Source organism: Symphodus melops, assembly GCF_947650265.1.
Source record: "Symphodus melops genome assembly, chromosome: 11".
Classification (NCBI taxonomy): Eukaryota; Metazoa; Chordata; class Actinopteri; order Labriformes; family Labridae; genus Symphodus; species Symphodus melops.
In genome coordinates, this window is record NC_136701.1 from 22,319,367 (window position 1) to 22,342,512 (window position 23,146).

The window sequence follows — 23,146 nt, forward strand, 5'->3', positions numbered from 1 at the left end:
TTGTTAACTGTAAGGTCCTCCTTTCTCTCTGTATTGCATAAAAGGATTTGTAATGTAAGGTTCAAAAGGGAACGCGGCAGACTGCTGCCTTGCCTCCGTGCTGCACGTTTTAATAAAGAGATCTGATTCCACGACAAGAGCCACAATCCTGCATGTTTTAGATGGCTCCCTCTTCAACACACCTCATTCAAATGATTATCTCGTCATCAAGCTCTGCAGAAGCTGGATAACGATCCTGATCATTTGAATCAGGTGTGTTGGAAGAGGGAGACATCTAAAACATGCAGGATTGTGGCTCTTGAGGACCAGGATTGGCCACCCCTGTACTAGTGCTTTCTTAAAAAGGTAAAGTGAGTTTATTGTTCTTATATTTATTTACTTTCCTTTCTCTTGTTTGACCGCACGTCTGATTTACACACTGACGGCCCTTCAAGGTGAGAATTGATTTAAAAAAAAAAAAAAAAAAAGAGGTTGATTGTGTTCAGTTTGTGAAATGGACCATCCCTGTATCATTCGGTAAGAGACTCGAGGTGGTCTGACCCCGACCTTCAGTCCACCCCTGTAGGTTTTCATCCAGGACGAGCTGTGAAGGGGATCTGACTTTATCGTCGTTATTCTAGTCTGTTGCTCTCTTGTTTATCCTTCGTCTGTGCTGTGCTTTATGAATCAACTCGCTTTGCCCTCCCAAAAGTCACAGCCAGTTTACTGCATACTTGAGTAAAATCCAAACATGTCCGTGGGGGGTCCTGGATGAACCAGGATCAATAAAATCCCCTGGCTGCAGTTTTTAAGTTACTTCAGTTTTAAGTTGAAGTTTTTATTGAAACTCTGAAGTAGGAGCTTCCTGTGTTTATTTTTTACGCCGGTCTATTGTTACAGTGCTTAAAAAAACATTTGGAGCTTTGGGTGTGTCCCGGTGTTTTTTTTGAGACGTTGAAGGGTTGGCCCTGCATTCATGCTTTGTTTTCAACACATCAGGCTTTGTGACGGAGTACATTTGTTTAACTGAAATAATTGCTTTGGCAGTGACTGAACTCGGATAAAGCTCAGACTAGTAATCTGCTACCTGTAGATTAATCTGTTCCAGTTTAGTTCAGTAAAAAAACAATGCTTTAACAATTAACTTTAGATTCAAGGAAAACTTGTTGAAAAGAAGAATTGTGTGTAAAACATAAAGAACAGGAGATAGAGTGCTGGACTTCAGTTTAAAATCAACATCGGCGGAAAAAACAAAAGGCACTTAAAGAGCGACAGAGCTGCACAAAAGTTTTACTTTGTAGACGAAGCTGCTGAACACGGTGTAAATTATCACACAGGAAAACAGGTGACGCCTCTCTCTCTCTCAGAAACAGACTGCGTCTTACAATCGTAAATATTCTGGAGGATTCCATCAAGTATTTATGCCTGTCCTTTGGGGTGGTGGGAGGTCGTGATGGGCCGGCGTCAACTCTTCCAAATGGAGGTTAAGGTGGAAAAACATTGCAGCTGCCCCCCCCCCCCCCCCCCCCCCCTCTCAGGTCAAACCCCATCTGTGACCTTTTGGTGCACGTCATCCCCCACTCTCTCGTTTCCTGTTTTTCTTTGTCTGACCTATCTGATAAAGACAAAGTAAAAAAACTTTAAAATTTCTTCATGTTGATTTTTTTATTTTTTTATTTTTTAAATACACGGAAATCTTCCCTGCAGCACGAACACCTGATCTCCACACGCTGCTCTTGTATGTGACACTGAGTTATTTCCGTTTGTGTTTGTTCATAGAGTTTGTCAAGATGTTGAGTTCAGACTCGGACAGCGACAGTTGCGAGGACTTTTTTGACTCTAAGCAACGGATGAAACCTGTGAGTAAACCACCAATAACAAATCAAGCAGACTCGAGCCGACGTGTTATCTTCTTGTCGCTGATCAACTCTTCTTACGTCTCCCTCAGAATTATCTCGCTGCACAAGATAAAGGGACCACCTTCAATCCAACAGGTGAGGCTTTGATCAACCAAAGTGTCTTAGCAGATTAAGTGTTTACAGGATTCATCTTTGAAGTCAGGATCTCGATGTATGAAGGGAGGGCTGCACATTCAGCAGACACTTTAGACAAGTAGGCCTGAGGTACACAACAGCAACATAAAAAATGAATACTACTATAATATTAATACGAGCAGTTTGATGAACGTGAGCTCGCTTTGTTATGTAGAAAGCTTTTAAACATGGGAGAGACGCTGACTGTAATATGAGAAGCTGCATCATTTCAGTCACAGTATTTGATACCAAGCTGATCGTGAAGCACCGCACGCAGCGCTCTGCAGCGACAGACTCCAGCAGGCTGTGACGTCACTGACCACACATTTCCACCGTATGTGTGATCAGAACGGAGATGTTAGAAATAACAACGAAAAATTAGACTGTCTGTGCTCGTCTCCGCTGAATGAAACGTTTGTTTGTTTCAGATGAACTTATTGAACGATGGCTCAGTATCCCGTCAGAAATAAGAACGAAGGCTCTCATGAGGATGAAGCTTTGTGCCTTCTGGCTTCCCATCCTGCTGGAGCGTGACCAGTCCAACCCTATAGCCCAGTGGGCTTTAGAAACGGGTCTCATCAGCTCAACGTAGGTACACTTATTATGATGCATGCTCGCTGAAACTTTTCTCTCAACCTGCTAAAAAGATGTCGTCTGTCTCCTTTCCTCCTGCAGTTATGATATGACCATGAAGCAGCTGAAAAAGATAGAAATAGTTGAAGCCATGTTCAGAGCCCTCGAGACCGGAACTGTAAGTTTACAATCCACTTCACTGTTTCTTTAGAGCCTTTTTTTTTTTACCTTTTTTAAGTTCCAGGATGTCGACTTCTGAAGGTCTTAAAGCTCCTGTGAGAAGTGTCAGCTGAAACGGATCAAAATGAATTCTGATGAAGAGCGTGAGCGTTAAGAAGTGGACGCTGAGTATCCATTTATTTAGCAGTAAAGAAGTACGAGAGATGGGAATGGCGGAGTGTATCTCAATAATAAAACAAAACTGTGTTGATGTAAATGAACCAGTTACTAAATCAAAACAAACAAGGTCTCAACAGGATAGGATATAACTTTATGTGGAAGCACATACACTTACTGCAGCAGCAGAATCAAAACAAAGTCAAAAATAAAATAATAACATAAATACAATCCAGGTAGTAAGGGGGGGATGTATATACAGAGGACTGTAGTGTGGTGGACTCAGCAGGACAATGAAAAATATAGTAATAATACTGTGCAGTAAATGGCATGTTAAAGAAGCTTGGGTATTTGCCTTTATGTGCAGAGACTGTGAGGAGACGTCTTGAGGACGCAGGTGGTGTTAACAGAAACTAAAGTGCTTCAACATAAAGACATTAGAAAAGCTTAATTTTGTGTGTTCAGATTTTTAAATGAAAGAAAACCTTCAGGCACAGTGTGCACGTACTGTAACACTTTCTTTATTTTATGTTAATCTTACATAACATATGTATTTTTTGGAAAACGGGAGATTAAAAACTGCAAGGTAATAAAATCCTGGCTTGAATCAAAAACGCATTTAAAAAAAAAATAATAATAATTGTGAGATCCCGTTCCAGTTTGTGTTCATGATTCTTTAAAAAGCTTCCTGCAGTAGAAACTCACAGTCTGACCCTTTTCTTTCAAAACGTTCATAAACTGGGTCTCATATGTCACCTTGTATGAACGACGAGTCTCCACAGAAGCTTCAGACTGTGAGGAGACGTCGGTGTCAGGAGTGCAGACATTGGAAACCTGGGCATCACATGTTTACGTACCATGATGTTCCTTTGACTGCTGCTTGATTTACAAACTCAAGAGTTTTCTCTTCACGAGGTTTCATGCTGTGTGGGTGTTTTGTTAAAGTGCTTGGATCAACATTTACAGTCTGCATTACTGTCTAAACGGTTTGTAGATCACCTGCACGGCACCGTCATTAAAGAAGTCCAGGTGAACATTTTATTCAGGTTTGAAAATGAAGGAAACCTCAGAGTCACAGTGTGCTAACGATCTGATGTCACGTAAAACAAACTCTGCTTTTAAAGAATCTACATCTTTGTCTCTCTGTTGCAGCTGAGAAAGGATCAAACGAAGCACATGTTCTGGATCAACAACAAGTTAAGTTTGGTAAGTCTGAAGAGAAGGAGGAGAATATGTCAAAGAGTCGAGCTGTAAGCAAACTTAACGGGAGTGTGCCGTGTGTCCTCACAGCGCTCCACGGAGGTGTTCGATGACGCCGTACAGTGGTTGGAGCGTGCCGGAGAACAGAGTGCTCGCCAGCTAATGGAGAACTTTGGACTTGTTAGCACAGGCTACAGAGTCCTGTGGTGCCTCTTCACTAAGTGTAAGATACAACACACACACACACACACTAATGCCCATCAATACCTCAATAATGCTCTAACATCATTTCTGCAATAAAAGAATTTAAGGTTTTTTTCACAAATCAGAAATATGTTTTTTTTTTTGATGAAGTGTGCAAACAGTGAATCCTGTTAATCCCATGTTGACGTTTGACTAATAACTCTCCTTCTTCTGCTCTGTATCAGTTGCTCAGTTTATTTACAAAATGGGTAACAACTTAGACAGGACGATGAACACACTGCAGGTTCACCCATCTCATCATCAAGAGGTGAGACATATGAAACCCGAGCTCTAACTATTAGCTCCCTGTTTGTGCTTCCACATCCTGTAAATATAAGTGACTAGATAGACACTCCCAGCCGGCGAGCCAATGAGATCCACTCCCTGAGAAAAAGTGACTGTTGTTTTTTAATGTGAAGGATTGAATGTGTGCACACTCAAATATTAATGACGGACTGAATGACTTCACATTTTAAGAGACGGAGAGATTCATTGCAACAAACATGAAAAAGCACCGACGGTTAATTTAAAGCTCCTGTGAGGAGGTTTTTATTGGTTATGAAATATTGGGAGTCGAACACTTTTACCCAGATTTACACAAACAGCTGTGCGTGCAACAGACTTTTTGTCCCTCCTTTTGATATTGGGACATTCAGGGTTACGTAGTCCTGATAAAAATACACATTTCTAAAACAAGCTAACTTTTTATTTTTTCACTTCCAGAGATGTGAAGAAATGAAGAAGAAAGGAAATGAGAAATTTCAGAGGCAGGAGTATGAAGAAGCTGTAAAGTTTTATTCCAAAGCCATCAAACATAAGTAAGAAGTCGTGTCATATTATTTTTCAAAGTTTCTTTTTTTTTTTTAATTACTACTTTCTTTGTTGCATCCTTTAAAAAAAACAAAATCTGAATGTAACAGACTGCACATTTCTTCAGAGTAACTCAGGTTTTTTTTTGTTGTTTTTTTTAAATTTAATTTTAATTTATTAATTTGTTGTGTTATGAAAGTCAAACTGTACTAACTTTATCAACGTAAATCTGTTTGTAACTGAACACACTTTATTCTCCACCCAGCCCTGAGAATCACATGGTTTATGGAAACAGAGCCCTGTGCTTTATCCGCTCTAAGAAGTATCAGTAAGTATCAGAGACTCTGGAGCACCTTTCATTTGTGAACACTTCACACTGTAAGTAGAAGAGCTCTTTCACCTCATCAGATCATATAGCATCATTAAAAAAAAAAGCCCTACTACAGAAAGACAACCGTCATAGTTTAAATCCTTGTTTTAATTAAATATTGTTGATGTCAGTGTAGCAAATGACTCCTAAACAACACAGTACTTCTATGGGTGTTTTTCTGGGGTCTCAATAAGACCGTGCAGAGAATCTACTGGAAGTTCACAAAACCTGAAAATGATGCAAGCCGTAAAAATGATTAGGTTTATACATTTCTATTCTTCCCTATTTCTGAAACAAGAAACATTTGGGAATGAGTGAAGGTGGATGAGGCTCATATTCAGCCTTCGACAGACAAACATTGTACCAGAAATGTTCGAACTCAAACGTGATCTTTGTCCTGTTTTTCCAGTAAAGCCATGTGTGATGGGAAACGTGCCATCCTGATCAACCCTCTCTGGCAAAAGGTACTTTAAAAAAAACAACAAATGATTCAGTGTCATGAACAAAGTAGAGAAAGGGAAGGACTAGATCGAGTTATAGGAGGAAGTCTTTAAAGGTGAAAAGAAATCCTGGACAAACATGAATGAATTGTTCAGCATCTAACGCTCCAGAAATGTTTCGTGTTAAAACGTCACTGCCGCAGAAGAGTCTTTATTGATGCTGATAAAATGGCCTCTGCAGAAACAGCACTGATGAAAAGAGCCTGAGACAGAGGAAATGTGTCCATTTTGAAGCATCGCTATCTTACATTCACTCCCGTCTTTCTTCATTCATGTGGTTTGTTTTTTTTTCTTTCCAGGGTCATTACCGCTTCTGTGAAGCCTTGTCCTTGATGGGAGAGCACACACTGGCGATTGCAGCGAACAAATTAGGCCGGAGGTTGTGCAGGAGTGATAAAGATGGATGCAAAGACCTTGAACAACAACACCTGAAGTTTGTGTCTGAAATGGGAGAAGGTATTATCTGAAAACAGAGACGAGACTCTTTCTTTAAAACTGGTTTGAGCGATATTCTTGGAAATGATTTAATTTTTAACTAAACTAATTTAGTTTTGATTTAAATCTACATTGATTCACCTGACAGAGTTTAATTTGTGTCATTCGTTAAAATGAAGTTCAGGAATCAAAAAACGGAAGAAAAAAAAAATCCCACAATGAATGGAAAACGTGACATTCAGCACTTAAACGTCATCGTGATGATTCACAGTAAAGGCTGAGTGAACCATAAAGTGATTTTACATTTTAAATGCACATCTTCATGTGCTGCTCTGTGAAACAAGTCCACATAGATGATTTGAGATTTTTGGTTGGCTCGTCATAGTTTAATTGGCCCCGCCTCGCGCTCATCGTGGCGCTCATCGTGCGACATTAAGGATGCACACAGGAACACTAAACCCAGAAGTGCATTTTCACTCTGCATGGTTTTACTCGTTGCTGCTTCCTACTTGAATCCACAAGTGTTCGTTTTGCTGAACCTGACTGAAGGAGAAGTAGAGAGACGATAGCAGTGCCTCCTTTTAGAATTCTTAAACTAAATCTCCAAATACTTTGCGATTTGACCTGCAGATTCTTCTCGTGTCTGCTGTGCACTTATATTATGATGATAACATTTGTGGTTAATTTGCACAGGAAGTGGAGAAGTCATGTGATCATTTGAGTTGTATATAGATTATTGCATTAAGGTCAATCTACAAAGTTAAAGAAGTTATAAATCGATTTTAAATCTTAGAAGATAAAAATCTTAAATATGTATTTTTTTTTTACCTCTACTTGAAACTGAAACTTGTATTTATTTTTTTTCCTTACAGTTGAGCGACCTTTGACACCGAGTAAACCGTACGTTTATCTACCTTTTATTCACATTGTCAAACTTTTTATTTTTTTTAAATTTTTTTTTGAATGCTTAGAAACTTTAGGAATAACCCGTTGTGTTTTCCCTGCAGAGCGGACACTTCTAAGAAAACGAATGCAGCGGAGCCAAAACACCAGACGTTTCTGATCGGAGCCGCCGTCAGGATGCCTCCACAGAGTAAGGTCAGTTCACCGCTAAACAGGAAGTCAACACAGCCAGCAGCACTTCTCACTGCAGACAGTCGCTCAGTCTTCCTTTTTAAATTACACCTTCATAATGTGCACCTTTTTATTCTTTAAACCAAAGAGCTCCGAGGTGACGTCCGTTTGTTGGTGTGATGTCGTTCATTGTCCATCTGTTAATGAGTGAACTTGTGCGTTTTCTCGACAGGCTCCGGAGGTGAAAACCAACAAGAAAGCAGACGTTAAAATCAACAAGCAGCCCAGTGAGTTTGTTTGAATGTTTCTGGTTTGTTTTTAAATTGTTGTCCTGCAGAGTCACACGTTGACTCTCTGAAGGTGGCGAGTAGATTAAAAAGAATCCAGCAACGACGGAGGATGAGCCGTAACAGGTCTGTGTGTAAAGTTTAGTCTTCATGCGGCTCTTTTTAAATGGATCTTTGAGCTTTTGGGCTGAGAAAAACTACACCAAGTTCAATTTTAACACGCAGCCCATTTTTGTACCATCGTCACACAGTAGTCCTTTTGTTTTGTTTCTTCTCACTCATGAAAGGCTGAAGGCCAAATCTCTCTGCTCAGCTTTGATAACATTTCACTCCTGTTGGGACAAAAAAAACAAACATTTCCACACCAGAAGCAGAAACGATAAAGTGAACACGCCCATAAGAGTGTGAAGTGAAGTCTGTTTGATTCTGAAATACTTTTCATACCTAGTTTGTTCTAATGGATCATTTAAAGAACGGCTCATTACAGAGAGCAGCAGTCGGTCACATCCGATGTCCACGCTGTGCTCCGTCAGCGCCCTTGTTTTGGCTCCATCGTGCGCCCCCGAGTCCGTGTGTGTGTGTAACAAGAGCGCAGCTGTACACAATAACAACGCAAGCGAGACAAAGTTTAAAAGTTTACAGACTTTAATTAGGTTAATTCAGCAGAAGTTTGAATTTCTTCAGCCTCGCCTTCAAATGTTCTTTTTTAAGCTCTTAACGTGAGCCCGAGTGTCTTTCCAAAAATAGCTTCTGTGCTGCAGAAGAGCTGCTCACACAGATGCAGGTTACAGACGTACACAGACCTGAAGGAAGTCAGATGATGGACAGATTATAAATCAACACCGGCTGCTCCTGCAGATCCCAGAAAAAAACTTTACTTTGAATGTTTTTGCATAAAAGAGGCGGAAGAAGTCTCTGCAGCCGGAGTCACATATTCACAGGCAAAACAGAAATCCTGCTTCTGACCAATCAGAAAGATCCCATGCCATGAGGAGGCGGGGCTTAGTGTGTGGGCTGGTTTTGCCTTCTGCTGCTTAGTTTTTTTTTGTGTGTGTGAAGTTAGTCTGAAAAAGCAAAGTGTTGACTCGTCAGTCGTTGTGAGAGAGAGAGAGAGGCTTGTGTTTGATTAAATTAGATAAAATATGGATGATTGATTTAGTATGCTATTAACTTTGTATTAGCTCTTATGTCTCAATAAGTACCTGAGGAACGATGTCCTCATTTTCTTTAAAGTACCTTTTGATGATCTAAAGGTTTCCCCCAGTTAGCTAAAGACAAACCAGCCGGCCTGGTTTTCCATATATGGTCACGGGGGGGTTGTCGTGGTCACATGGAGTTCCTCGACTCGACAGTATCTAAAACGGGGTCTGCATAGTCGCCGTGCCTCCTCAGGGTTTCACTTTGTTTGTTTTTTTCTGAGCATGAGAAGAAACCAGCCAGAACCTTCAGCCGACCTCTGGATTAACAGATTTAGATTGACTCCGACAAAAAGACCCATTCAATGACGTTTCAAAACTTTATGGGGATTTTTTTCCCTTCAGGTAAAAATGAGAAGACAACCCGGGCGGAGAGCCCGGCTAAAAGCTCCAAAGCAGCCAAGAGGTGAGTGGAAGTCCTTTTTTGACAGCTTGTAAAAATGCTCTCTAGCAATACAAGTTCATGTGAGATTATTTTATTATCTGTTGTTTCATGTGAAGTCGTCTCTCTGAGAGGTGAAAACAGCTGGAGCATGAAGGAGCTTTCTGTGTCTGTGTTTTCAGTGAGTTACCTTCAAAGAGCGCTCAGGGAGAGTCCGGCTCGGCTGCAGCGAAGAAAGCGAAGCACAAAACGTCTCAGGCTGAGAGCGAGGTGAGGCCGTGTTTACGTGACATGAAGCTGACTCCTCTTTGATTTGACCTGTGAGGACATGCAACGCTCCTCCGAGTACGGTGAAGCATTAAGAGAAATGAGCTGGTTATGTTCGACTGAATATCGTTCTTTAAAAAGTGAGATTAAACCTCAGTGTCTCCTCCGTGTTCTCGGTTGTCTCGCTGTGGAAGAAGAATTAACCAACAAATCTCTGTATTCACGGGGTCTGCCGTTTGTGCTGAGGAGAGACACTCCTCTTCTTGGAAACTTGCTTCAACGTAACTCTGAAAATGCAGATTTACTCATCAGGTTTTTAATCTCTTATCGCTCAAGCTGTCAGGAAACTTCGATTCAATCAGCTTTAAAATGAGTCGCCTAAAATGTCCCGTATTTGATCTGATATTTGTTACTTTACATCTTCCAGTGACGATGTCTGAATTTGAAGGTTCCCTCAGTTTGTTTGTTTGTTTGAGAAAACAATGACTCTTTCGAATAAACCTCCAGATCACTATCATCGTATAAAACTGTTCAAAAACTGTGGCCTGGCAGGAAGTGAGCTGCTTTGTGGTGTGAGCTGTGGTTTCTGCAGCGGATGGAGGCGCAATGTTCTTTGGCTTTAAGTGATGCTTTTAAACATCAAGGTTCTCCTTTTTTAAACCAATGCACGTACATAAGAAAAACCTGAAATCTGTAACTGCTGGATTAGACTTCATGAAGTGTATTAAAAGCTTCTCATCCGTTCAGCATGTTGGAATGATCTCTTATGTAAAGACCGTTTCATCATTTGAGATGTTTTTTTTTTTTTTTTTTACATTTTTAAATTTTTAAATACAACACAACACCCCTCCCCAACAACCAGACAGTATAGAAAAACAAAAATAGCATGCAAATCTGCAACCTTGTAATGCTACACACAATTTTCATACCCGTAAAAAAAAAAGAAAATAAAAAATATGTATTAATAAAATAACAAAATAAAATACCAATAATAAAAATAGTGAAAAACAAAGCAGGCATCATGTGTCTCACGTTCGGCATTTGAAATGTTTGTCTTTTGTCTTTCAGAAACCCAAAGTGGTCAACGTGAAAGCGGCCGTGTGTAAAGAGTTGAAGTCGGTGGTGCAGGATGCTCACACTGCTCTCAGCGACCTCCGCTGTCGTAACGCAGAGCAGGCCTTCAGCCAGGCTCTGCTGACGGTGGAGGCCAACGACCTGAAGGTAATCACCTGAACAATCTGAACCTCTCCTCCTAGTTATCTCCTCAATCACCAAACGAGAGAAGTGAGTTTTAATGTCCCCTGTGCCGTGAGAGATGTAAAGATAACATTTTGGTTTCGCCTTCTCAGGATCTCGGACTTTCCACCCTCGATGTGCTGCTGCTGCTTTACGGCCGCGCGTATGCACTGACAGAGATCGGTCAGCCTGAGGTAACTAAAAACTCTCCTGAGCATCGACCTGTATTTCAGGAATATAATCTCTTCTCTTCATCTAATTCCACAAAATGTTTCCTGTTAGACTTTTTTTTTTTTTTTAATATTTAAATCTCTGCAGGAAACCTTCGTTCCAGTACCAAGTTTTATGTTTTCATTTTGACAAAGTTTCAATCAAGTGGAGTTGGTTTTATTTTGAAAGGATATTTTCAGCATGCGTATAAAAACTTGACGCAAAGTTAGTTTTATTGCATTCTTGACGTCTGGTTTCCTCGTGTGAAACAGGAACTTGGAGAAGCACAAAGACTTCTGCAGAAGATCAAATCATACGAGGAGAGGACGTTTGAGTGTCTGGTTTTCTACGCCATCGGGAGAGTGTATCTCAGAGAGAACCGGTACGAGAGCTGCACCCGCTTACAGCTTTAGTTTCATTGATTTGTATTTGGACGGTTAAATTCAAATTCCTCCATGCTTTTATTTTGAAAAGGTTTGCAGTGGCTCTGGAGCAGTTTCTGGATTCTCTGCAGATGGTGAAGAATCAAATAACTCCTGGTAAACTCACCTGGCCTTTGACCAAAGAGATCGTCAAAGAGACACAGCCCGACTATTTCAAGGTTTGTTGTTGTCGTAAATAAATAATGATCTATTTATTCTACTGAATGTGATCAGTTTGTTAGGAACAAGGAAACAACACATTATTATTAAGATTTCATGAAATAAAAGCAGACAAAGCCCTGAAACGTTTCCTCCTATGTTCTCCTTTACAAGCAGCTGAAAAGTTTCTGTAGCACAAAACTAACAACGATGAAGAAATATGCAATCATTGCAGGTTTAGTCTCTCAGTCGAGCTGCACTTCATCACCTCAATAAATACTTACCCCTCCTTATCAGCACCACTTTAGCCTTTCCTTTTTTCAGTCTGGTAAAATGTGTGAAGTTTGGCCACTTAGTGCGACATCACATAAATATATTTTCAGCACACAGTGTGGGAAAGTTCATAAAATCTGTAGCAGAGTAAAATCTGTTTGTATGTGAAGTTAACGTGGAGTTAACTTCACATGAACCTGAAAACTGTTGATTATTAGATATTTACATGTTTTATGCATGTTTAAAACATTTTTGTCTGGATTGAAACCTTTAAACACTCTACACACTAACTCTCATTTTGTAAAAACTTAAAATGTGCAATTTATTCAATCATGTAATGAACTAATTACCTTTCCTTTTTTTTTTAAAGGATATTCTGGAGAATAATTTAGAGTTGTGCAGGTTCCCGCCTGCTCCTGAGGCCGTTTGTCGACTCGTCAAATGTCATTCTAAAACACAAATCTACTTAACAGATCCTGATTTTAAAGTAAGAAACATGTCATTTTTAATGAAAGAAAAGAAGAAAAAAAAAACCTTGAGTTTAATAAAATATCTCTTCCTCTTTTTGCAGGGCTTCATTCGGATCATCTGCTGTCAGAGCTGCACTGTTGAATACCACATCGCCTGTTGGAAGACGCTCAAGACGTCGCCTGTTTTTGAAAAGAGTGAGAAGGTAAATGTACTGAAGCACAGATGTTTCTTTCATGACTCCACGTCAGAGTTTCTTATCGTTGCTTTCTTTCCGTTTTGAAGGATTTCCTGCTCGAGTCCTGTTTTACTCCAGACTGTGTCGGTAAAATCTGTCATATCCAAATCTACGGCCCAACGGGCCTGCTGAAATGTAAGGTAAGATCAACCTCTTCAGGTGAAGTGAGCTGTGCTTATTTATCACAGCATTATTGTTTTGTTTACACCATGCCGTTTCTCTCTTCAGTTTGAAGCAGACCTCCCCAAAGCACAGACGCCAAAGAAGCCAAAAGTGAATCAGAAATGTACAAGGTGAGGTCTGGTGAAAGGGGGAGGAGCTTCAGTGGGGTAGTCGAAGTGTGAGGAAAGGCGCCCTGAGACACACAGATTAAAATGATCTCCTTAAGAAGCTGAACATCCCCCCCAATATTTTATATTTTTATATTTATATACCGTAAATTCCGGACTATAAGCCGCTACTTTTTTCTCACACTTCGAGCACTGCGGCTTCTACTCCGGTGCGGCTTATTTATGGATTTTTTATGGGGGACAATGAGCTTCTGCAAAAAAAAAACTTTTGACTTCGTCACGTCGGATCTTAATATCAGTCATTTTGCGCTTTATGCACGCACCCTCATGATGGAAAACACACGGAGAAATACATATGATGCAGCTTTCAAGTTAAAGGCGATCGACCTGGCTGTCAAAGAAGCTAACAGAGCTGCTGCACGTTAAGATGACACTGACAGCGACAACAGAGACTGAGGAAGTGAGTAATGAAGTCAATCTGAGGCAGTGAATGGATGGACTTTTTCTTGTGAAATATATTACGGTCATCTTTTTCATCAGCCGTGTTACAGACACCGTCGGCTAGGCTTCGTATTGTAACGGTTCATGTTGTAAAGTCAGTAGTTGATAATGTGTTCATAATTCCGATTATGTGGAGAGTCAGTGAATGCACCAGCGAGAACGTGTTGAGTGGCTGTATGAGAGAACGCTGGGGGAGAGAGTTGGATTGTTACGGCAAGTTATGTGTTGCTCTCTGCTGTAAACGGCGTGGTCACGGCCGACAGTGATCGGGTTATTAAAAGTTATTATTTGAACGCTCTCGTCGTCCTTTAACGTCCGTACGGACGCTACAGTATTTGCGGACGTTACCGGTAGCCTACGTCTGTGTAAATAGCTCTTGTTATAGCGTGGACACCTGCGGCTTATAATCAAGTGCGGCTTATATATGTACAAATACATTTATTTACTTATTTTTAGCCGGTGCGGCTAATATCCAGGTGCGCTCAATAGTACGGAATTTACGGTAGTATCTATTCATAACAAGACACTTTACAAAAAGCTACTTATTGCTTTTTCTCTCCGAATGTTTCATTGGTTAAACTCAAAGAGCTCTGGAGACGATGTTGATGAAAACACAGTTAAAGTAACACTATCATCAAATGACTGGTTGTTCTGTGAAGCAGCACGTTAAAGGGGTCACATGCTCATTGAAACATACTCGGGCTCTTATTAACTGCCTTTCTGTTTTTTGTTTTTTTTTCCCACTTTTGATTTAAAGTCTGAAGAAGCTCAAATCTAAAGAGGAGCATCGACAGAAGAGGAAGCAGTTTAAGCAGTCGTTTCAAAATAAGCAAGTGATCAACGATGAGAGTCTGCAGAAGAAAGAGGACTCGACGCCTCCGAGTCAACAGAAAGGTAAAACTTCTGACATCATCACTGTCACTCTGAACGGTTTCTGTGACGTCCTCGAGCGTAACCCGTGTTAAACATCACAATGACAAGTGAGGATATAGAAGTCACGGTGCTTATGTGGGATAAGCACTCTGTGGCTAAAGAGCTCTGACTTCCTGTTTCCTGTCGTGTTCTCAGCCTGGTTGCTGTACAGGGATCGAGTGCTTCTGCAGATCAGCCAGAACATGGAGCTGCTGAGGGAGGAGAAAGGTCTCCATGTATCGGCCCTCACCGGCACTCTGAAGCCGTGGCTGGAGCTGGACTTGTCGAAGGGGAACCAGATCGCACGGAGGATACTGAACTTGCAGCAGGAGCAGCCGGACGTGACTCTGGGACACGCGGTCGAGCTCCTGCTGGAGAGAAAGAACCGAGTATGGGCGCGAGTCTTTGTTGAAGTTCTGAGCAGCTGTGGCGATCTGAATCCTAAACTCAACAGCTGGGCGAGCCGTCTAAACGATGCAGGTCAGCATTTTATTTATGTTACCTCAGTTGGCTCAGTCTGTACTTGGGTTGGGAACTGGAAGGTTGTCGGTTCAAGTCCCAGCACGGACCAAGTCCTTAAATTGGTTAGCTGGAGAGGTGCCAGTCCACTTCCTGAGCACTGCTGAGGTGAGCACTGCTGAGGTGCTCTTGAGCAAGGCACCGAACCCCTAAAAACTGCTCACTGTGGATGTCCCTCTCACTCTGCATGTCACGAGGATCCTGTTTGTGCACGAGTGTGTATCTCGGCCTCTGTGTGTGTGTTCACGTTCATTAGACGGAGTGTAAACTGACTTTCCCCTCGTGGGATTAATAAAGTATAAAAATTAAATGTCATGAAGTCTGAAAGTACAGAAAAGCTAACAAGCTGCTGTCGTCTGTCTTCAGGTCTCGATGCTGCCAAATCCTTCATTGAACGCTACGCAGGACGCCTGGAGCAGCTGGACTTGGCTTTTTTGCTGAACTTTAGTCCGATGCAGGAGGTGATTATAGAGAAGCTCGGCACGAGGCCAGAGCTTTTTTCAAGCATTGGCTTGACTGTGACTGAGTACCTAAAACAAGCTCCGCCTCATGACATGAGACTGTTTATCTGGAGTCTGGAGGAGCACAGGGACGAGTATGTCTCCTGCCACACTATACTGGATGAATATTTTGATATCATGGGTACGTATGTGACACTTTAACTTTCAGTTCTGTTGGTTTGTTGCTGCTCAGAGTTGATTTCAGGTTTCTTTGTTTTTCAGATGGACATTGTTCAGTCTTAAAAAAGTCTGATGACAATCAAAATGTAAGTCTGCAGACACATGAATGTTGCTTCCTTGTTTTGAACAGAGAGAGTCAGGCTTGTGTAGTGAAAAGGAAGATCATCATCGTGTGTTCGTCAACAGCTCCTCATGATGAGATCTTAATTTGAAATCAACAAAATGTTGCTTTATGACTGTTTTGTGACCCAGGACCAGCAGGAACTCAACCCTGTGATGGGCTGAATAACATAAATGTCCCTGAGGCTGAATCTATCGACAGACTGGATAATATTAACGCAGCATATTCTAATCTAACAGACACCACTGAGACTCTGTGCAGGCTGAAAGATGGACAGTTTAATGATCATAGTGGAGCCATTATATACTATACAACACTTTTTTATCCCTATACATGGTCAGCTTTACTCTTTGAATGTCAAACCTTTATTTGAAGAACAATCCTCAGCTTTCACGTCAGCTGAGGCCAAACATGAAATACTTCAAATGTGCTCCGAGCTTCTCAGAATAGATCGCAGCCCGCTGACATCAAAGTCACCTCTACGAAGTGTAAACCACACTGAACGCATTCACAGAAATTCATACTGTCAGACTGCTTTACACACGCGCACACATTGTGTGCCGTCTCTTCTTGTTGGATGCAACAGTGGGATTTGTAGTTTTTGTTTGTTCTGTTGCACAACTTGCAGATATAGCAACGTGTTGAGCTGTTCCTTTAATGTGCTTTAAACATTTTTAAGTCTGCCCTCAGATGCACTAGAAGTTTGTTTGACCTCCATGTTTTTTTTTTTCATTTCAGATTTCTCCTATGAAGAGTCGAGGTCGAAAAAAAAAGCGAAAAGAGCCGATGGTTAGAAGAAGTCATTTAACGTCTCGTTGTTGTTTTATTGAGAAAATGGACAATGAAGCATCACTCTGACGGGTTTCCCTCTCCTCTCTCTTCTCTCAGGGTGTTTTTGTTTTCCCAAGAAGTGTAACGCCAAGAGATGAGTTTGATCAAGATTATTTTGAAGATGACTCTTTGTACGTTTCATCGTCCACATGAAAACAGCCTTTTATTTGTTGTTGTTGTTTTTTTACCTGTGAGGGTTTATAACTGTGAGATTTGTTTATCCATCAGATCATTTCTTCACCCTGGTGATCCCTTCAGTGTTCCCAGTCATCTTCGGGAGCAGGTGGCAGATTTTGAGGAGCAGTACAACAGCTCTCGACACAAAAGTCACTATAAACATATTTTGGACAACAACCCCGACCCAACTAAAGAGAGTTTGTATGAGTAAGTCAGATTCCCTCTTATATGACAGATTAGTCATGTGGCTGTAATTAAGGGACAAGTGTGATCTTTTCTCTTTTCCTTCCTGCTGCAGCTATTTTGCTCAGATCCTGGAGGAGCACGGCCCGCTGGAAGCTGAGCACCGTTTGTTGGTGGGTGAACTGGACAATTTCCCGTCTGTGGCTCGGGAGAAGATCCGAGAAGCTGGCAGCTTAGAGAAGTTCCTCTTGGAGTCCCTGCGCTTCATAAAGATGGCGCGGTGCATTGGCCTGACTCAGCACGCCGTCTCCCTGCAGCAGGACGGACACAGAGCCAGCCTGGACGACCTGGACGACCTTGATGACCTCGTTGACCTTGCTCAAACAAGCAATCCATCTTTTGATTCACAGACTGGTCATGAAGCTGCTTTTACAGGGTCTGCAGATGGTATTTCATCCACACAGACTCAAGCGTATCCCATCCTCCCAAACCCATATGGAGGCTTTTCTTTTGGCCCCCCTCCACATGTACCGTCAGCTGGTGGTTATTATTGCCATTCACAGTGGACTAACGGTGGAATTCATCAGCAGGCTCCGTATTTCGTACCTAACGGCGTTGAAGAGCTGGATCTATTTGGTAGCGACGGTGAAAGTGGACTCACAGAAACGGATTCATCTTCGGGTGGAGCCGCTTCAGTGTCGAATGAGGAAAGCCTTTCGATGAAACACGTAGCAGTTCAGGTGAATACGCAGCTTCTAAAGCTCGATGATAAATGATGTACAGGTTTGTGTCGTCGTCTGAATCCATTCATTCCTCCTTTTAGACGAGTCGGGACACCATGAGGAGTGTCGCCGTGATCACTGAGCTGGACGAGCGTTTCGAGAGCTGTCAGGTGAGTTTGTTAAACGCTGTCAGATAAAAGTGGAACCTTGAAGTCGAGCGTCACACACAGGTTGAAATTCATTGAGATGTATTTTTCTTTATTTGCACATTGTTAGAAGAAGAGTCAAACAGGAAAAAGCTGTTAAAAATAAATCACGTGCAGGTGAGGTAGAAACCACGAGGGCTTATCTCAAAACCTCACCTTAAGAGATTACGCAAACTAATGAATGATGAGGTTAAAGGCAGACTGTCGTGCGTAACAACGAACAGCACGGGCGATCTTTGCCGAGTGAGTGCACTCTGACAACACTTAGAAGATATCGGAGATATTTCAGAGTAGAAATGTAAAGGGATAAAGTGTGTTGAGAGCGTTTGTGTTTCTCTTTTTCTTTTTGAAAGCACATTTTCAGTATCGGAAAGAAGTTTTGACACCTGTCCAGGTTTGAGAAAAGATTGATTTACCGGTTTATTTCAAAGTAAAATGAATAAACATGTAGTTTTAAAATAATTAATAACGTTAAAAATCAAATTTTAACAGCTCTGGGATGTTCTAACAATAACTCTATGTTAAAACAATTTTTGAATTAAGGCATTTCTTTTTACCAATTCTTGAATATTGAAAACCTCATCTACCTTTAAATTAAACTAAACTAATCATTACCATAGTTGCAGCTGGGCTTGTCTTTCTTTGCTGCTCTGGAGGTTTTAACTTGTTGTCTTGAACCAGTTTTGATGATGATGTTTTTGTTTACGGCTCCAGGGTGACCTCAACAAAAAACAAAAGAGAAACCAAATGTTGGAGCTGCAGATCAAGAAAATATCAAGCAGTCGTGACAAAGTGGATCAGAAGCACAAAGAACACCTCGCTGTCCTCGAGGAAGACATTCAGAAGATCACCGCAAACATTCAGGTAGAACCAGAACCAATAACGTGCGAGTGCATGTTCGTCACATGAGTCTGACCAAAACCGTCTGTGGTTGTTTGTTTCGTCCAGGTGACCAACACAGAGCTGGCACTGTTCCAGCAGAAACTCGAAGAGGAGGTGAAGAAAGACCAGAATGAGAAGAAAGCCAACCAGGAGGTGCTGAAGGCCCTCAAAGTGGAGATAGAAAACCTGGTAGAGGAGCAGAAGAGGTAGGTGTCACACCTGTAACAACATAAAAAACGGTCCGTTATGTGACGATTGATCCCTGATTATTTTATTTATTCATCTTTTTTTTTTTTTTCTTTTCCTCCGTGTGAAGTCTTGATCGAAATATCCGAGGAAAGAAAAGCAGCTTTGACACGAAGCTGAAGGATTTCTTGGAGCTGAGGTACATTTTGGTCGTGTGATGAAGGTATACTATATAAACTGAACGCGCCCCGCACCTTACATCTCACTCCTTTTCTTTCTGTTCCTTCAGCAACCAGTCAGCAGGTGAGAAGATGAGTCTGGAGGATGAGATCAGGCGCTGTAAGGCCTCGTTGACCTCGGCTGGCAGGAGGTCTAACAATGCTCAGGTTGGTGAATTACTGTCGGATTAAAAACAGAAACTTTGCAAACCCAGAAAAGTCCATTCATATTTGTTACGTTTTCAAGACCTCTTTATACACTGGTCAGAAAATCTGCCCGAGGACTCATTAAAACCTTCTTAAATCATTATTTCTGTGTTTTTGTAACTTGTCATTTAAAAGTTGGCTTTAGGAAATGCCTCCAACTTATTGGCAGTTTGTTTTTGACAGTTTTGAATTATTATCAGCATTTACTCTGCCAGTACCAGATGGCATTTACCTCGTGACTTTATGCCTGACATATCCTGCTGTATGCTGCAGATGGTGAGCTGCCAGTATTACACAACTCTGACAAAGTTAGCGTGGTATCTTCAGTGACTTGGAGGGGCTGCTTTTCATTGCAGGGATGATTTATTAAACGCGTCAATAAATAGTTAGAGAGCCCTCCAAAACATGTGTGAAGTGTGTTGACATAAATCCACTCTGATCCTGTATTTGATCATGTCTATAAACCCCTCTATTTCAGTCCTGCTCAGAACAGGCTGTTTCTGTGTCTGTAGCTTTAAATATGTAAATGAGCTGTGTTTGACCACGCCCCCTCTCTGGAAGGGCTCGGGTGGACTCGGTGCTTTCTCGCTCCATGTCCTGTTGTTTAGATTGAGAAGGCAGACTCGGAGGGCAGAACAAACACCTAGCTGTGGGGGGAGGGGCAACTGCCCTTTGTGATGTCATGAAGGGAAAATCTCCAAACGGCCTGTTTGAGCACACATTTTCTGAAAAGTTTAGCAGGCAAGAGACGGAGAGGATGGACTCTTCAGGAGAGGGGAAGGGGTTTGTAGACGGACTAGAGACACAGCAGTGTTAGAGAAACATGGTGAATAATGTGACCTTTAATGACCTTGTTATTGCCAGAAAGCGTTTCTTTCAGCTCACTGAGGACGAGGTCACCCTGCCCTGAGCACCCTGTACTCAGTGAACTCGGCATCTCTCATGTGCTCCTCTTGTACTCACTGTAAATGTTACATGCATATATCATATGTTCATGTATTTAGTGTTACCTCTTCATGTTGCTTAATATCATTGCCAAGCAGACATTTTCTTCCTATGATATCTGGACACATGGAGATAATGCACAACACTTTGCAGGCTCTGAAACGAGCGATGACTCTTGTGTCAAAGTGGTCAAAGCTTGTGCGGTTAACTGAACTTGTTTTTGCTCCTCCAGCTGTCTGTGTTGGAGAGCAGTCGGGATCAGGGTCTGTTCAGCCTCCAAAGAGAGCTGGCAGACACCAAGGCTTTACTGACCAAACTGGACGAGGCCGCACACAGGTGAGAGGACGCAACTTACAGCTTTAATCAATCTGCTTTTAGATGGACCGCCAAGTATCAGATTCAGGTTGAAGGGGGCCTCTCTCTCTCTCTCGCTCTCTCTCTCCCTCCCCACACACACTGTCTGACCTCTGTGAGAGCAGAAAGAGATAAATAAAAGATAATGGTTTAATACGTATTATTTTCTCCAGATTCCCAAACCAAGACCTGGAAGTTATCCGGAACACTCGCAGAACCAACGTGCAAGAAATCGAAAAGAAAATCTCCACCATTGAGGTAAAAGAACAATCACAGAATGACTCGTACGTGATGTTTCACAGAGAGACTCCTGTTAATGCTGGCAACTATATGAAGCTGAATCAACAGTAAACACAAAGATGTCCGCGTTGATGTGAGAAGGATCACAAACCTCTCTGATCCTTTCTGGACCCGAGTCAGTCGGAGCTGAAATGATGAGAGGGATGTTTGACGACTCAACGCTCCTCCGTGTGTTTCACAGACGCAGTACAAGGAGCAGATCGATCAGGTGAAGAACGGCAGAAAAGTCCACGAGCTTCTTCCCATCAGCGTCAGCAACCACAGCGGACCTCCAGCTGCACCAGTAAGACCAGTCGTACCAGTTCAGCAAGCTTGTTGCAGTTATTCAAATTTCCTTATTGGTCACATAAGATATTGAACTAAAAGAAAATGTTCTGACGTGTGCAGAAATGATCATCACAGAGGAGATCTCCAAAATCAGAATATCACTTGTAAAACCAAAAGTGCCTCACCAGTTTCGAATGCAGGTAAAACCAAATATAAATACTTGTTGTTTTTTTGCAGACGTCGGCTGCAGCCCCTCCGCCCTCCGCGCAGGCCTCCAGCAGCTCTCCTCCTCTCAGCCAGCAGGCTGCAGCTGAGGCTTCAGCTGCTCCGCCTCAGACGCAGAGCAAACCTCCCACGAGCAGGACGCTGCCGCCTCCACAAAGCAACACTGTGTTTAATAAAGCCATAGAGCACCTGGCCAGCATGTTCCCTGACTACACAAGGTAACTCCAGCTCCAGTGCTACTCTCTGCACAGATCTGTGCTTCATCCTTTCATCGTTTTTATTCTTTTTTTTTTTGTTTTGTTTTCAGGTCAGAGTTGATGAAGTTCTTTCAAGAGTTACGTTCGTCAAACGGCGGGAGCCTGAGCAGCATGGCGTTACACGATATGGTCGGTGGAGTGAGCCAGCTCATCCTGGACCATCAAGTAGGTCCCTCATCTCCACCAGAACAATAACAATAAGGAGGATTTCTTACCTGGTTTGACTCAGACCACCTTCGACTTCCTCTTATTTGGAGCAATCTAATAAACTCGCCTCACCTGTCCGCTTCTTTGTCATCTACAAACATGTCTCATTATTATTTCTTTGTTTCCTCTCAGGACAAACTTAATTCAGCTGCCAAATCGAACCAGACAGGACGAAGGACTCCGGCTCAGTCCGTCACCCCTCCTCTGGCATATTCAGTCCAAGTCTGGCAGGCACCTGGACCCCATAGAGCTGCACCGCTCAAAGCTGTATGTCTGAACTCCACCGACATTACAAGCTAAACAATATTAAAAGCTTTAATTCACTGAGATGCTATCATTAAAGTAATTAGTATGAGACCGAGTTTAAAGTGTGTGTGTGTGTTGATTGCAGCTGAATTCTGAGGATCCTTGCATCATCTGCTACGAAGACATGAGTCCAGACGACATGTGCATGCTGGAGTGCAGACACAGCTTCCACAACGAGGTGAGTGAGGAGGCGCCGTGGAGAACTCCTTCCTGTCTCTCTGTTGGTTCTGACGTGCGGTTTGATCCTCTTCTCTTTGTGCTCAGTGCATCCGCTCGTGGCTGAAGGAGCAGAGCACCTGTCCCACCTGCAGAGACTACGCTCTGCTGCCTGAGGAATTCCCCGCGCTGACCGGCAGGAGACGCCCAGCTCCATGATAACCCCCCCCCCCTCTTTTCTTACATGCATGCTTTTATCATTGTCTTAACCACTGACTTGATTAAAATCCTCCCCTCGTACCCAGCTTCCATTATGCCTGCTTTTATTGTAACCACGTTTGATTTTAAAATCTTAAAAGGCAGAAAGTTCATTTTTTTTGTAGCCTTATAATGTTCCAAAGTGAAGTGAGACATCCATTTATACTTTGAATAAACAAAGCACTTGTGTTTGAGCTCGTCTCTCTGTGTGTTCACTTTGAAACAAGTTTGTAACTGGAGATGAATTAGTCTCGACTCAAAAGCCCAAACTGAAACTCCCCACAGACAGAAGTCCACCAAGTGGATCACTTCAGTATGGTAAACCCTGATCGTGCTTGTTTTTTTTTTTTTTCAAAGCCAGCCCTTCTCATCCTTGTCTGGCGGTGTGAAACATGGCACAGGTCGTCTTTATCTTTTATTACTGCTGTCAGACAGGAAGTGCCTCGCCCTCCAGGATCTCATCGTGTGCTCGGCACCCCAACAGAAGAGAAGCCAAAACGTAGGACGTACAGATCGGTTTTCATTTTCCATTTGTGGAGTTTGTG

General features: G+C 42.2%; 2 protein-coding genes across 2 annotated transcripts; both read left to right on the forward strand.

Moving 5' to 3' along the window:
- Positions 1 to 248: 248 nt before the first annotated feature.
- On the forward strand, positions 249 to 4,659 carry LOC306831225 (uncharacterized protein; the record flags this gene model as incomplete). The annotated part of the gene is made up of 8 exons (XM_079355183.1): positions 249 to 345; positions 1,759 to 1,838; positions 1,928 to 1,973; positions 2,441 to 2,600; positions 2,688 to 2,763; positions 4,074 to 4,127; positions 4,212 to 4,344; positions 4,550 to 4,659. Exons 2-8 carry the CDS (start codon positions 1,770 to 1,772, stop codon positions 4,657 to 4,659), a joined length of 648 nt encoding a protein of 215 aa, XP_079211309.1. The 5' UTR covers positions 249 to 345; positions 1,759 to 1,769.
- Positions 4,660 to 5,062: 403 nt separating this feature from the next.
- LOC306831365 (E3 ubiquitin-protein ligase TTC3-like) lies at positions 5,063 to 22,789 on the forward strand. The gene is made up of 38 exons (XM_079355437.1): positions 5,063 to 5,182; positions 5,440 to 5,502; positions 5,954 to 6,008; positions 6,344 to 6,500; positions 7,352 to 7,379; positions 7,487 to 7,577; positions 7,786 to 7,840; positions 9,382 to 9,442; positions 9,601 to 9,688; positions 10,754 to 10,906; positions 11,035 to 11,115; positions 11,404 to 11,513; positions 11,606 to 11,732; positions 12,356 to 12,472; positions 12,557 to 12,658; positions 12,739 to 12,831; positions 12,920 to 12,984; positions 14,240 to 14,376; positions 14,551 to 14,874; positions 15,280 to 15,555; positions 15,636 to 15,679; positions 16,453 to 16,503; positions 16,603 to 16,676; positions 16,774 to 16,929; positions 17,021 to 17,645; positions 17,729 to 17,797; positions 18,548 to 18,697; positions 18,782 to 18,921; positions 19,032 to 19,100; positions 19,191 to 19,287; positions 20,504 to 20,607; positions 20,799 to 20,883; positions 21,107 to 21,208; positions 21,430 to 21,635; positions 21,725 to 21,839; positions 22,014 to 22,148; positions 22,273 to 22,365; positions 22,452 to 22,789. The coding sequence occupies exons 1-38, from the start codon at positions 5,100 to 5,102 to the stop codon at positions 22,560 to 22,562; spliced, it is 4,692 nt and encodes a 1,563-aa protein (XP_079211563.1). The 5' UTR covers positions 5,063 to 5,099; the 3' UTR covers positions 22,563 to 22,789.
- Positions 22,790 to 23,146: the final 357 nt, after the last annotated feature.

Excerpts from the sequence above, each read along its gene's own strand:
- LOC306831365 (XM_079355437.1), top strand. The coding sequence starts at position 5,100 with ATGAAGAAGAAAGGAAATGAGAAATTTCAGAGGCAGGAGTATGAAGAA. Across the intron at positions 6,009-6,343 it reads TCAACCCTCTCTGGCAAAAG|GGTCATTACCGCTTCTGTGA; the intron begins GTACTTTAAAAA and ends TTTTCTTTCCAG. Across the intron at positions 11,514-11,605 it reads GTGTATCTCAGAGAGAACCG|GTTTGCAGTGGCTCTGGAGC; the intron begins GTACGAGAGCTG and ends TATTTTGAAAAG.